At 43.8% G+C, this 15,069-nt stretch overlaps 1 protein-coding gene across 28 annotated transcripts in view; it reads right to left on the reverse strand.

Moving 5' to 3' along the window:
- EIF4G3 (eukaryotic translation initiation factor 4 gamma 3) overlaps positions 1–15,069 on the reverse strand; it is a 1,432,461-nt gene that overhangs the window by 1,315,081 nt on the left and 102,311 nt on the right. For 2 of the 28 annotated variants that reach the window (XM_086921657.1, XM_086921644.1), the window contains exon 1: positions 627–908. The exons of 18 other annotated variants lie outside the window; for them this stretch is intronic. In XM_086921657.1, the coding sequence (XP_086777783.1) occupies positions 627–670 (44 nt within the window). In that variant the 5' untranslated portion in view covers positions 671–908. Of the gene's footprint in view, positions 1–626; positions 941–15,069 lie in introns of those variants that run through there. 8 more of the 28 variants (XM_086921646.1, XM_086921649.1, XM_086921653.1 and 5 more) reach the window with 7 other exon arrangements.

The following is a 15,069-nucleotide window of genomic DNA, read 5'->3' on the forward strand; positions in this document are numbered from 1 at the left end:
TGGGTGGCATAGCAAGAATGCTCCCCAGGGAACAGTATTTAGTGCATAGAGTTTATGTCCACAAAAAAATGTAGCGAGTAGGAGACTGGCATTCAGAAAGAGAAGAATGCACTGCCTGAAAGTCCCTCATAACCTTCAGATGGCGTGAAAGAAATGCTCAAGAAGTAAATGAAGAATGGCAGCTTAACAAATGGATATATACAGTACCCACAAGAGTTCGCATTAGACAAAAACACTACCTGTTAAGGCATGTGAACAAGCAGCTATCTGATAAGAGCTGCTAACCGGCGCAAAGAGTTCTATTAACCAATATTCCTGGGCGCAAACAGGCTCTGTCGACTACTGAAAATGCCCACATGCAAAATCCGATATCCTCTGAAAGGCAGGCTAAATGACAAACGACGCGCTTTCTCAGACAGAATTAAGCTACAAACTATACGTCTCTTCCCTTTGTGCTAAGCAGACACACAGACTACATACAGCCCGGACGCAATATAATGCGTCTTCAGGGGATTTCGAGAGCACTTCAGCACATGTATGTATGCCCAGGCAGCCACACGTTGAAAAACTGAACACAAACATCTTCAAGCATGTCACGGCTGGATTAACAACAGCTCGAAGGATACAGTTGCTCTGCCAGTGGTGGAATCAGATACTGGAACTGAACCATTTAAATTCCGGGGCAGCTCCGGCGACTGGAGCTTCTGACAGGCATTGAAAAGCAATGCAAATACCTCCGTCTTTTTCCGTTTCTGCACGTTCTTCCAGATGAGGGGTATGCTGGGCCTGTTCCAGCTGCTGCGGGCCCAGCAGTGCTGCGTCGATGCCCGGATTTCCTTGCCTCGCTGAGATCCGGCTGTGACGAAGAGAGGTTCTGATGTGTCTGAGCGCACAGACCCGAGATGCCCGCTGCAGTGCGGAGTCACGTGACCATGAGTGGGCAGCCCATGTGAGCTCACGAAAACAAGCTCCTGCGCGGCTCCAGCATTGCAGGGACGAGAGAGGCTGGTTGAGAGCACGTGCACCAGCAGACACAGTACGTTCACTTCTAGACTGTAAACAAAAACAGACAGGTATGCCGAAGGGTACTCGAGGTTACTGCTGCCAGGCCAGCTCTCCAGGGAAACGCGAGGACCAGCCTGGCACGCACAGAGGAGTGGTTACCCACAATAATGGAGCAGAAGACCCACTGTGCGAGCTCACGCGCAGAGCGGTAAGCTGCCTGCACGCAGTGATGCAAATGGGAGACTATATACAGGAGAAACAAGAGGGCACATTGCCTGCTCAGACAGGTGAAGAGGCGCTGGGAACTGCGTGGTGATGAGGAACGAGAAAGCATCTGCGCGATGCAGAGAGGGAACCCCCGAGTACACCAACATCCTGCACTGCCTGTGAATGGAGAGATGCAAGAATCACCACGAGCCATCGTTAGTGTTATAGCAGAGAAGAACAACGAAGAGAAAGCGGCATTTGCAAGACTCACCTCTGACAATAGTCCGCACACAGTATTTCACATAAAAACGTGAATGAAGACCCCAGACTGGCTAAAAGCTACCAAGCCACAAATCTGCATATGGCTGCTACAAAAAATAGCCAGCGCGATTTACCAACAGTGTACTAAGGACCATACATGAGTAGGTAAGCGATAATTCGCTTGAGTCAAGACTGCTGTGAAGTTGCTATTGATTTACCTGGGATACCCCAAGGACGTGTTTGAAACGGTGTGATCTATGAGAAAGAAAGGAAACTGCAAAGTCAAGAGTTAACACCATTAACCTCACAGGCACAGATTTGTTGACAGAGATCAAGCCCGTCAGCAACGATCTTTGGAGAGACTGTGAAACACAGTGATTGTCAGCTCAATGTTAGCAGTGTGATGAAGGGGGCATATCGTGAGATGGTGAACTGCTCTGGAGCCAGCGCCTATGGAAGTAAACGAAGGGCAACAAGCTTCACCTGAAACATTTACCATTTATCTGAACTGGCCAAGAGAGTGCTGCTTCCGGTAGAAGGAGAATTATTCAAAAAACTGACATGTCAGCAGAAGACTGAGGAGCAATCCTCCTGACTACAACATTTATATGTGTCATCTCCCAAATATTACACTCCAAAGGCTACAATCCAAACCACTGGCTGAAGAACCTGCCTGAAAATCGTGTTAAAGCGTCACTGTATTCTGCTGTGTTGTGATAGAACTAAACTAAAACAGCAATAATCATTGACAACTTCATCTTCAAATTGTATCCAAAAGGATGCCATAATACTGCCTGGAGATCGGGCAAAAATGTTGACAGTGGTGGGACAAGCTGTTGGAGAGGATATGTGATGCCTTGACTCAAAAAAGCGCTGTTACAGATTCACTAAAGTTTTCTGCCGCTAAGCAGAAGATGTGCAGCCTGCTATGCTACAGTGAAAAAAAAAGCTATCAAGATGAAGTACAGACTGGGCTCAGTGACATAAACCTTGACAGCTTCCAAGACAATCATTCACTAAACGCCAAAACTAAACGCCAAGTCTCTTGAATTCATCCTGGACACCAACTCCACTCTCAAAGAACACATTACAAAAAAAAACAAGAGGCCTAGTACCAGCTCTCTCATCAAAAGAAAAATCGAACTGTTTCTTCCAGAAAACATCTTGAGAACTGGTGGTCATGCCCACAAACCCCCGCATCTCAGTGGTGGTAATGCCCTACTCTATCAATGCCCACTGTAACTCCACATTGGTGCCCTTACGAGCATCCTAAACACCACAGCACATCTCATCCAGGGCCAGAAGAAATAGCATCACATCACTCCTATTCTAATGTAACTCTAATGGTGCCGTTTGCCAGTCTGCAGCACAATCTTTAAAACCAGCTGCATCATTTACAAAGCCGTCACTACCTGCACCACTGCATATGCTATAGACAAGTTCATCTCTGGTGGTGCTCGGCACACCCTCAGCCAGGACACTGTCAGACTGTCAAATAAGAAATGTAAAAAAGGACAAAACAAAACATTTTGGCTTTTCCATCTATCCACCAAGGATGTGGAACAACATCCCTGTATTCATCAGCATCACCCCAACAATGCTCCAAATTTGGAACGAGTTGAAGACTCACCTCTTTAAAGAACACTACAGCACAATGCATTAATGATTCACAGCCCGCTTCCTCATATTACTCGTTGCCTTTATGCTTGTGTTGGAGCATGTACAGTGCTCCGCTGCCTTTTAGCTAGGTATAGACACACCATATATATATGCACTGGCAAAGAGATCAAAAAATTAAATGTTTCACAGTGATGAATCTTACAACTTTCCATATGTGGGAAAAAAATTCTGAAAACTAACTTTAAAATCCTCGCTCTTAACAAATATTCTTTTTAAATTATATTATTTCCACTTTGCAATTAAGGAGTTTGCACCCATCCACCTGTCCTCAGAATTCCCTTATGCCCTCTAGTCCTGGCACATATTCATCATCTCATGCATTTCGATGTACAATTACCACAACTCCTCTTTAGTGCAAATGTGTGAGCATGGTAAATATTCCTTTTTTTGTTAAATCAGTCCCACAGATACACACACACGAGCACAGACTCGTTCTCTTCCCCCAAACCCAAACTCGTTATAGCCAGGTCAACTATCTTCCCCTTCAGTACAACCTTCTGTAATTAACATCACCTTTCTCCTATTCTGCCCCCAAACCAGTCACCTGGTTATTAAAGAAATTTCTACTGGAAATCTAAAGTTCTATTACTCTCACTAACAGGTCTATTACACATATGCCTATGGAAGAAGTGTGTCTTCAAATTAATTCAAATGTTATACGGTTTGCAATGTATAGTTATATATAGCGGTATAATTACGCTCCACAAAATCACTGCAGGAGCATCAGGAAAAGACCACAGAAAAATGTGTTTTTGTTACAATGCATCAGATACATTAGAATGGTAAAATATACAGCCAATCTCAGCCCAGCTAAGCGTTCATTACAATGGAAATGTATGCACAGGCAGGAAGGGCGGGTGTGGAGGAACGGACGGCAGGCAGAGAAACAAGTGCGTTCACAGAAACTCAGCACACTGACAGAGCCAAACTCCTAGGCCTGAAAGGGCCTTTGTCCCTCCGGTGCATTGGAGGCCTTTTGAATGCCTCAGTGTTCGCCAAGAAGAACACAGAGGCGGGAGAAGGAACGCTGTCTCTTCAGGGGATGTCTCCAATCTTGACAGCAAGCAATCTTTAAAAAATGTGCTGTACTTGGCACACATGAATTGTCAACACAGGTGAAGGATTAGCTCACGCGGGGTAGTGTTGGCACGTAACTAATACTGCGACCCTCTACCCCACAATAGAAATACTGAGCCCCCGCCCCTGCACTGATCAGCTAACACACCGTGGTCAAGACCCTAACCCTCTCTGCAAATTTCAGTGCTGGGTTCAACATAGAGCGGCCAATGCATCTCAGTGATACCTCGAAGCAAATGACGCAGTGTCAGTTACCACACCACATCCCACACATCTCTGCACCACAAGCGTGCCATATAGCACCCACTGCCACTTAAGAACTGCTGTTCACACTTTGTTACTGACCGCATCTTAATGTCTTGAATCGTCCTTTCTGCAACAGTATATATAGTCCCAACACACCCCTGCTTCTGAAATGTACTTCAGCAAACCTGCCACTATACCACTGTTACTACTGCAGACTATCCCATTTAATGTACCTCGGTCTCTAGAGGAACCACGATAGAGGCGATTGCTAAATATAGATACAAAAGGTGAAACAGTTACAACAAAATCAAACGTGTACAGACAACAAGAGCATAAGTACAGGACACGGTGTAACAGCAACAACATAGCAGGCATGTTTACATGAGCAGTAACAAGTCCATGAGTATTATAGATGGCTTTGTTTTTCGTAGAAACAAAAGAATGCAACATAATTGTTTGAGAAGTTTCAATGTGGCAATGCTGTTGAAAAGGTAAGCTCTATCATCAGTCTCTTGACCGGGTGTACGTAAAGGTGCCAGTGAGGGTTTCAGTCAACAGGAGCCAAGGACTCAGATGTGGCTGGCCCTGGTTGTAAGATTTCTGTAAGGATATTTGTCTTTACCTCAGAGGGCAGTTGTAGGTTCAAAACCTCAGCTGCTAGTCGAATTACCACTGAAAATGAGGAACACTTTCTTTGGTGGTCTGAATTGCGAGTTCCTCCCTAAATAAGGGGAAATATCAAGACTACTAGCCTCTTGTAACTACATATAAAAATTGTCGTCATCATCACCATCAGGAGGTAAAATAATCCTCCCCGCCTGGTCTTTTAGGGGCATAGAATAAGAATCAGGCTGTATGGTGAGTAGTTGCACTTTGGTCATTTTGCAGCACGATAACGGTTGGGACCGATGCAGGCTGTAGAGCCAGGTAGAAGTCTGTACTAGAGCTGGTATGGGATCCGTGAAGAGTCCAAGGGGGTCCAAAGGTGCAGAGGACAGATCTGTCAGCGGTAGCCTGATCCTAGAAACTAAAGGTGAACTAGAGAGCTCGAGGAGCGCCTAATATCTGCAACGTGGTCTCCTTCAAAAGCTCTGATCTGCTGCAGGGCCTTTACTCTAGCTAGAGTGGCGGCGGGTTGGGGTCGAGTCCCACTCAGCTTTCCTGTTTTTTATGTTTCGACTCCGGCTTTGACTTACCGAAGAAGTTCGACTGAGAAATTGATCTCTCGCAGAAGCAACCTTGGGAGTGGAAACGAGCCTACATACACAACTTGGAGGATGGCTTGCGCAAGGCCTTCGGCATCCTTTTTTGTTTGGCTACTTACAACTTTGCTTCTCAGTCCGGGATCACCTTCAGGTGCATGAAGCCACCCTTGTTCATGATTGAGTTGTGCCCGGAGACCACATAACGGAGTCACCTTCTGCAAGTCTGTGATCGAATTCTGTTTTTTTACAGTTGTAGCATAGTTCGAAACTTGTAGTCTTATAAGAGGACAATAATACCTAGCATACTCGTTTTTTTCACTGTTTTAGGAGGAGTCAGAAGGCCAAAAAAACTGGGAGCAGAACTCTGGGTCCACACTGGAAGGCACAGATAGAAAGTAATTGAAGCAGGCAGCAAATACAGGGGTGTGGAATTACTACTACCCGATGCCCAGGGCATATTTTCTGGGGTCATGGGCAACATGTCTTCATGTTTACTTTGTCCGAAGAACAAGTAAGCCTAATCTCCTGAACCACAAACCATTTGTCTGCCAGTTCACAGTTCTAATCTGCGAAAGGATTGTCGACCACTAAAGCAAGAAGTTTTTGTATGTGTAAATGATTCAAACTTGTATATATGATACAAGGAAGTGTAGAGAGCTCAGCTTGCATTACTGACAGTGGTTCCAGTACAAAAACCTGCACTCAGTTGCAGTGATTTACAATCTGAGGCTACTTTCTATGCTCACAAAATGTCTCACTGGTTATAGAGGCAGATGTCTGAAAGCAAGAATAGTGATTTGTTTTTGCTTTAAAAAAAAACACATACATAAAACAATTGCAACTTGAAAACGCGTTTTGATAAACTGGTGCTCAACCTTCGAAGTTTCAGTAAATGTGTGGCAGGGAGAATCATTGTAAAACCATAATAGGTAATGTTAGATTTGGGGGTCTCTAGTTGGCACAGGTAGGTACTTGTGACAAATAGAGACCCTTGCCTCTAGTCAGAGTAAGGGGGGTACACTCCTAAAATAACCCCTGCTCACTCCCTTGGTAGCTTGGCACAAGCAGACAGGCTTATCTCAGAGGCAGTGTGTAAAGCATTTGTGAACACATACAGTAATCTAGTGACAACACTACACAGACACCACACAGGTTTTATATTAAAATTAAGTATTCGTTTATATAGATTTAACACAATACCACAAACGACAAAAATCCACAATATTGTACTTGAAATGGTAGGTTTATCTTGGTTCTCTTCAAATCTTAAAATGCAACACTGAGTCAATGTACCTTATGATGCGTCACGCTTCCACAACGAAAAGTGTTGCAGAGATGGAAATGCGGTAAAGATCCGGTGCAAAGAAATAAAGACGTCAAGTTCTTCCTGATGCAGCACGCTTCTCCGATGTTGCGAGAAGTCTTTACTCGATGCGTCAGCTGCAGTGGCGACACCTATGCTCCGTGATGCGACAACAGCGGCTTTGGCGGTGACACTCTTTTCCGACGATGCAAGATGCTTCCGCTTGATGCGACAACTGCAGCGGCGACACCCTTGTTCCGTTATGCGACGACAGCAGCTCCGACGGCGGCACGTTTCTCCGTGGATGCGAGGCGCTTCTCTTGATGCAGTGCAATGCGACAGCTACAGCAGCAACTATGATGTGACGGCAGAGGCTGCGACACGCTTCTTCCTTGATGCGAGACGACTCTCTTGATCCAGTGCAATGCGACAGCTACAGCAGCGACATCCACAATGCGACGGCAGCAGCTGCGACGACGACACGCTTTTTCGGGGTTGCGGGACGTTTGAGATGCGGTGCAATGCGACAGCTACAGCGGCGTCATCCACGATGCGATGGAAGCGGCTGCGACGGTGACACGCTTCTCCCTCTTGAGTCGCGCTTCCAGTTCCTTGCGACACGCAGTCCCTCAGAAGGCCTTAAACAGCAGCAGGCACTTCCAAAGAACTCTTGGGGAGCTGGGGGTTGAAGTCTGTTGTCCCTGAGACTTCAGCAGGAGGCAAGCTCTTCTCCTATGCCCTTGGAGATCCTTCACAAGTTGAATAACGTGCACACAAAGTCCTTTCTCCTTTCTTTGGCAGTCAGGCAACCACTGCAGGCCAATCCCCCGAGCAGCACTTCAGCTTAGGGATAGTCTCTCCTCAGTTTCTTCAGGTTACTCTTCTTCTTGTCCAAAAGTGATACAAATTCTTCGGATCAGGGTCCCAATACTTGTACCCCAAAATGGCAGAGGGGCCTTTGCCCAGTCCAAACCAGTTCTGGAGCACTCTGTTGACATTACTCCTTCTCTCCTTTCACAGTGCAGGGCAAAGACATCAGACACACAACAGGAGGTGGAGCCAGCATTGTGAAGGGAAGACATAGCCCTATTCAGGTCTCAGGTGCAACTCCTCCCTCACATCTAGATGCAGATCTCTCTATTCACCACTGGGTTGATACATCCTGTCTCCTGGAATCTCCCAGCCCTGTCACTCAAATTCCTGAAAATGAATACGCAACCTAGTAGAAGCAGCCTTGGATAGTTAGACAAGAAAATACCTACTTTGTAAAAGTGGTATTTTCAAACACAGGATATTAAAATCAACTTCACTAAAAGATTTATTTTATCATGCCGAGTTCAGGCATACTAAACTCGAGTTTCTACCATGTTCCCTGAGTCAGTTAGGATTATAAAATGCAATAATCTAACTGCCCATTCTGGCCTATTAGGACATGCCCCACACACACACCAGGGCATGTCCTACCTTATACTTAGAATGCACCCTGCCCTTGGGTTTACCATAGGGGTGTCTAATATGAAGAAATGGAAAGGTTTAGGGACTGGCAAGTGGGTGCATGCGCCTAGTCAACATGGCAGTCCCCGACTGCACACAGGCTCTGCAATGGCAGACCTGAGACACACTTTTACAGCCTGCTTCTGTGGGTGGCACAACCAGTGCTACAAGCCCACCAGCAACATTTGGTTTACAAGCCCTGGGCCCACTCCGTGCACTGTACAAGGATCATACCAGTAAACCAAATCAGCCATTCATGAAATCACTAATCCATACATCAATTTACAATAGGGAGAGCATATGCACTTTAGCACTGATCAGCAGTGGTAAAGTGCCCAGAGTCATACAACCAACAAAAACATGTCAGACAAAATACAGGAGGGAGGCAAAAAGTTCAGGGATGACCCTGCAAAAAGGCCCAAGTCCAACAGGTAACATGAAAATAGGTCAGGGGCCCAATTCTAAAGTAAGACAAAAAAGTTCACCCATAGGTAGAAGTCTTTCAAGTGATGCAGGTTTAAGACTTTGAGCAATCCACAGAAGTTTACCAAAGCATGGCTGAAAACCGTAAATCAAGCAAACTGTTGTGAACTACATTTTTTAATGATAAAATATGCATGGCAACTTTCCATCCTGGCAGGTCCCCTCAACATTTCATCCTTCTAAGGTCGATAAATTGCTTACCACTGAGTTCAGTAACAAACACCTGTTTTACGGAAAAGAAACTTTAGGGCAAAAATGTGCTATACAAATAGACATGTTATAGGTTATATTTGCTCTTGCTAAAATACACAAAATTACTACAAATTCACTTTTTTCTGCCCCCTATTTTCCCCTTTCCTGGAAAATGTTACGCTCTTGCACTTGTCAGGAGAAAACTTCCAATATTTCTTAGTTTGGGACGAGATTGGAAAGAAGTTTGTGAATACCCTTCAACATACAAATTAGTACACACTGATTCAGCTTTGTGACTGGCCAACTCATAATAAAGGCGAAATTCTAAACCTCATCATCTCCAATGGTCAATCCATCACATTGGATACCATTACCCCCTGTGATTGGTCTGAACAACACTGCATCCTCTTTTACATTAACAGGGAGGTTTCTATGAGGAAGGCCCAGCCAACGAAATCAAAGATCTGGAAAAGGGATTTCAGATCCATCAATTCACATGAACTAGCAGCCCACTGTAAATCTGCCCTCTCCCCTAAAGCTGACCTGGTTGAGGTTCAATTACTCACTGACTTTTACAACTCTACCATCTCTAACATCATGGATGACATTGCACCATTCCAACAAAAAAATTCATCAACAAAAATATCCGAACCGTGGTTCAAGGACAATTTAAACTCTGAACGCCGTAACCTTAGGGCAGTGGAATGATCCTGGAAATACAAACCTTCCTCGGACCGACTAAAACTCCTTAGAGATGTTAGGAGCTCCTACAACAAACAAATCAAGAGCGCTAAGGCAGATTACTTTAGATACCAACTTGAGCAGGCCGCTAATCTCCCCAAGAAACTTTTTGAACTGGTTGAACAGCAATCAGTGGTAGCTCCAAACCACAATGATTCTGGAGGCAGCCCACCCTCATGCAACAAACTGGCTGCTTTCTTCACAGTTATGTGTGGTAAGAGCATTGAAGGCGTATGAGTCTACGACAGAAGACCTTCGTCCTCAGGTTGAACAGCAATTACTCCTTACCCTCACGAAACTTCATAAAGCAGTTTATTTCCCTACCACTGCTAGATGGGTACGACGGGCCATGCAGAAGGTGGCGATCAATATATAACAGTTTGGAGCGCCTACCGTGAGGGGTGGTGGGGGTATTGGGAGCTCAATTAGAGTACATCCTAAATGCAGCGGATTGGCCCTCAGATTCTACCTTCAAAAGGTTACAAATTTAGTATCTCTGGTGGTAGAAAAGATTTAAACTAGCCTAATTCTCACCTCCAGGCCTGACATAGAAAGAAAAATTTCCTACCTATCATAACAGACAGTCTCAATTCTAATAAAGACTGAGGCGAGGATTAGCCTACCCTATTCTAAATAGATTACTACACCTTTCAGATAGGAGGTACATTTTGAATGCTGAACTTGTCCTTTCATGAATACGTACAGTCTCCATTATGAAGAGTTCTTCATGATTTCCCGTCTGGATATGTATTTGCATAATGTGTTTCTAACATGGTTTATGATCCTTGTGTACAACGTAGTTGTGCCATCTAGAACCTTACATCACTCATTTGTCTTTTCAGGGAAGGATTTTAATAAACAAGAGTTACCTTGGGAAAGAAAGTCTGTGTATTAGTAGGAAGAAAGAAGAGGATAGAGCGTCTCCGAGAAACGTTGGGGGGACATACTCAGTTCGGATTGGATGAACTGTTTTGCTTATTTCCCCAAGGACTCATGGAAGATGTAGTTTTAAAGTTGATACATACTTTTCATGGCTCCTGGTTAATACAATGGAGAAAGTTAAAGCCCAATCCTCGCCTCAGTGCCCCTAATAGAAGTTAAACTTTCGGTTTCTATGTCTAGGAATTTTTCATTATCTAGAATTACTCGTATCAGGACAAACATGCTGCTGCTAATTAGGCAAACTTGTGGGCTCTCAAAGCCTCCACCGCCGGGCGAAGCACCTTTGCCACAAACGCTGTCCCCACAAGCCCCCAAACTCAGGAGAAAGGAGAAAATACACTTAACTTGCTGCTGCGCAGCGAAGAAAGAGGAAGAGGAAGCGGCTGTGGAGCATGATGGGAACCAGCAAGAGTGCGGAGACAGACAAAAGGACTATGAGCAGATTGTTTTTTTTTCCAACTGTTCATGGGAAATGTAGTTTGGTGTTTGTTTTCTTGCTGCTGTAAAACATAAAGAGCGAAGGAAGAAGGCATAATCCGAAGCCACTGGTCCTGCCATAGAATTACTCGTATCAGGACAAACATGCAGCTGCTAATTAGGCAAACTACAAATATATTTGATTTACATCAAAAGAACTTGTAAAGCATGTGCCGTCTAAGAAAAATCACTCTAACCTTGTTGAATCCTCACCGATTTTAGTTTTTGGGATACCTAGGTTCTAATCTTTGCTGAAGCCGGAGCCCTGCCAACGTCAGCCTGTTTGTGCGTAACATTACTTTTTACTTGTCTCAGTGCTGGCTGCACTCGGTAACAGCAATAAAGGTGTAACACAAAATCAGGACACCAAATGTACACATCTGTACCAAACATTAAAGACCGTTTAATATGGGATGACTAAATTATTGGATTATTTTTAGGCTATGTGACTACCCACCTCAAGGAATAATCTGAGCTCAACCCCCTGGTAGCTGTGGCACAGAGCAAACAGGCTTACGTTAGGTCAATGTGTAAAGTATTTATGCAGTACCAAAATAGTAAATGTCAAAATGCCAAATAATAAAAATCCTTAACCAAGTTCGAAAAATAGAGTAAAAATAAACAAACAATATGGAAAAGGAGATATGAATTTGTAAAGTTTTAAGTAGAAATAGCACCAAAAAATACACAGTGTCCATGATCGTCAATGTCGTGGTAGACCATGAGAAGCGCAATTTGAGGCTGACCGCGATGGAGCACAGATCAGATACACCAACCAGGTTTGTCTGGTCAAAGATTTTACCCTCTTGATAAGGCTTTTAAGTCCCATTAGACCACAGGACTACAGATCTAAAGCTTCAACTACCTCTTCTGAGGCACTTAAAGACTCACAGGAGGTGAAGGAGTTGACCAATAACGAGATCCACTACAGATCCAGTTGCCACTGGTCAGCTATGTATTAACAGCTAAAGACCTCTAGCAACTTATTGTCTTTCTGTATCCACACAGTAAGTCAATCAATTGAATCTTGGAGTCCACTTCATTGCCCTGGGTAGAAACGGGGGCAGGTCCTGTCCTTCAGGGCTCCTCTCATGTCAGACAGCAGGTCTGGTCCTCCAGTGATTCTCTCTGATCATTGACAGAGGGTCCTTTTCCTGTATAAGACCCCCTGAAAGGTTTTTTGTATATTGCAAGACTGTAAGAAAGATCCATAGTGCCTCAAAGATTAGCTTTATATAAAGTGCCAATAAGGGCAGTTCAGTGCATGTTTTTCATTAGCGGACTTTTGGGAGACATTGCCATCTGAGTGGGCCTCGCCTCTGCTTCCTCACCAGAGTAACATTTTCTTAGCAGCCCTAGGGCAACTGATGAGGTATCATATTTATGCCTCCCCCACCCCAATGCACAGTCTTGCATGGAAAAGAATCTTTCCATGAGCCACTTTTGCACAAGCAATCTAGTATTAGTTAACAGCATTTGCCGGTCTTCTGCAGCTCTGAACTGGTCAGGAAAACATTTTTTTACTGTCTTTACCTTGTTTTTCCTCCAGTATAATCTCCTTCAAATCCTCGCTCGTAAAGACCAGCTTGACTGTGGGCCCAGTGATTCTTTTCTAAAGGTCAGTTTTGGCGCACAGTGATTCTTTTCTAAAAGGTCAATATTAGCGTACTGTCTGAAACACCTATGCGGTTTCCCTTTAAGGACCTTGCTGGGGGCACCAATGATCTTAGAGATCGAGGACGTTAGGCTACCTCAATTTCCATCCGGTCCTTCATCCGCCAGAATCCAAAGTAATCTGATAACCCTAACTGTCATGGGGATCTCATATTGTTGGTGTACCACTTACACTGACTTTAGCTAGACCAGAAGGCATTCTCTGGGTTTCGTGCTGGCTTGAAAACGCTTGAAGCTACATTGCACTAAAACAGTTGAAGTCTGCTTTTATGGTGCTATATTGAGTGCCTCTGTAATGTTGCACGTTATTGACCCAAATCATAGGCAAACAAGTTTACACCTCGATGGTAATGTGATTAGCATCATTGTCACCATTATGCACATGACAAAGTCCATTAACCCTAATATAACCATTATACTTTACGTATGCATTACAGAGTAATGGATGATTTCAACTGTATTCCTTCGTGTACTGTATACTAGAACGCACTGAATTGTAACTTAATAATGCATTTGAAAATGTAATACAAATATTTTTTTTAACTGCTGTGCAATGCAATTCAATGTCCGCTGCATGCTGAAACATACTCGGCAACGTTCTATAAATCAGCACAGAACGCCATAAACATGACATTCACTGGCCGTAGCAAGTATGCTTTACAGAGGTAAACCAACGAACATGTCTCACACCAATACTTCCATGTCCTGGGCCTGCAATTTACAGTACCGAGGCGCATCAATGCAAATTAAGCAACATGGCATACATCCGCTGCGAAGAGGAACCAACGCACACCAAACATGTGCCGTATGTAAAAGCAACATTTATATACAAGTACATTTACCAGGAGGTCATGCACCAGCATGACACGCTGACAGGTCATCAAAGCAGCAAGATCAGCGCACGAAGCAACATTTCAAGCACAAATGAACGTTCAAGAGTTTAATTGTTAATATCATAAATCAGGGAACTATTCAGTACCAGTGACTGTGCCCACGTCTTCGGGCCCATCACATTGTATTGTATTGTAATTGCATTTATATAGCGCTTACTAACCCCTGACGAAGCGTTGAATCGCTTTTTCGGCGAGTAGCAAGCTACTTCGGAACCCATAAAGGATTAGTGGTGAATTAGTTTAGGGAAATAAGAAAGTAATTTGAGTGGTGGATATTAGTCAGTTCTTTGGATTGAGAAGGATAGCGGCGGGATAGAAAAGGGGAATGGGTTTGCATTTAGATATCGCTGGTTACCCCTAATGGGGGGTTGAAGCACTTTTGTGGTTGGTAGCCCGCTACGACAGGAAACTTATGAGGATTAGTGGTAATTTAGTATAGTGAAATATGAAAGTAATTTGAGTGGACATTAGTCAGTTATTTTAATTGAGAAGGATAGGGGAGGGATACATGAACGCCTCATAAGTACCATTAGGTTCAGTTCAGTTCATAAACTTTATTTGGATACCTTGTACCCATAAAAGCACAGCAACATAAATTGAATAGCAGGCGGAGAGTAAGAAATGAGTGAATTACAATGATATGAAACATAACATTATAATGGATTAGATAACAGATAAAAGAGAAATTCATCGGTAATAAGTAGATTACTGTTGTATAAAATATCAATTCATCCAGCAATTATACAGAGGGATTGAAGCATAATTAAAAACTCAAGGATTGGACATTGTCTTGTGTACTCTAGTGGCGATTCTCAAGAATGTGCTTGTGCAAAAAATCAACTCTTCATCAGCCAAAGTGAGTATGCAGGAATAGGCAGTATCCAAGCTAATAGGCCTCCTGGTTTTAAAAAATGGGTATAAAAGCCACTTTATATATTTCATATAATAATTGCAAAAAATTGGAAAATGATTGGCCACTCACCCCATCATATGGACATGGTACGTAATCAAGGTTGGGATGGTAACCAAGAGGGAAACACAGTGAAAATTTGACAATTCCTGCTCTTAGACTGAAAAGAAGGCTCCTTTCCCAATGACTCATAGGTAGGGTGAAATAAATAGGTAGAGGATGGCAGTACTGTTCCATGGACATGCAAGTAAGAACAGAGGGTTTCTAAGATTCCATGCC

This window comes from Lissotriton vulgaris, chromosome 5 (genome assembly GCF_964263255.1).
Source record: "Lissotriton vulgaris chromosome 5, aLisVul1.2, whole genome shotgun sequence".
Taxonomy (NCBI): domain Eukaryota; kingdom Metazoa; phylum Chordata; class Amphibia; order Caudata; family Salamandridae; genus Lissotriton; species Lissotriton vulgaris.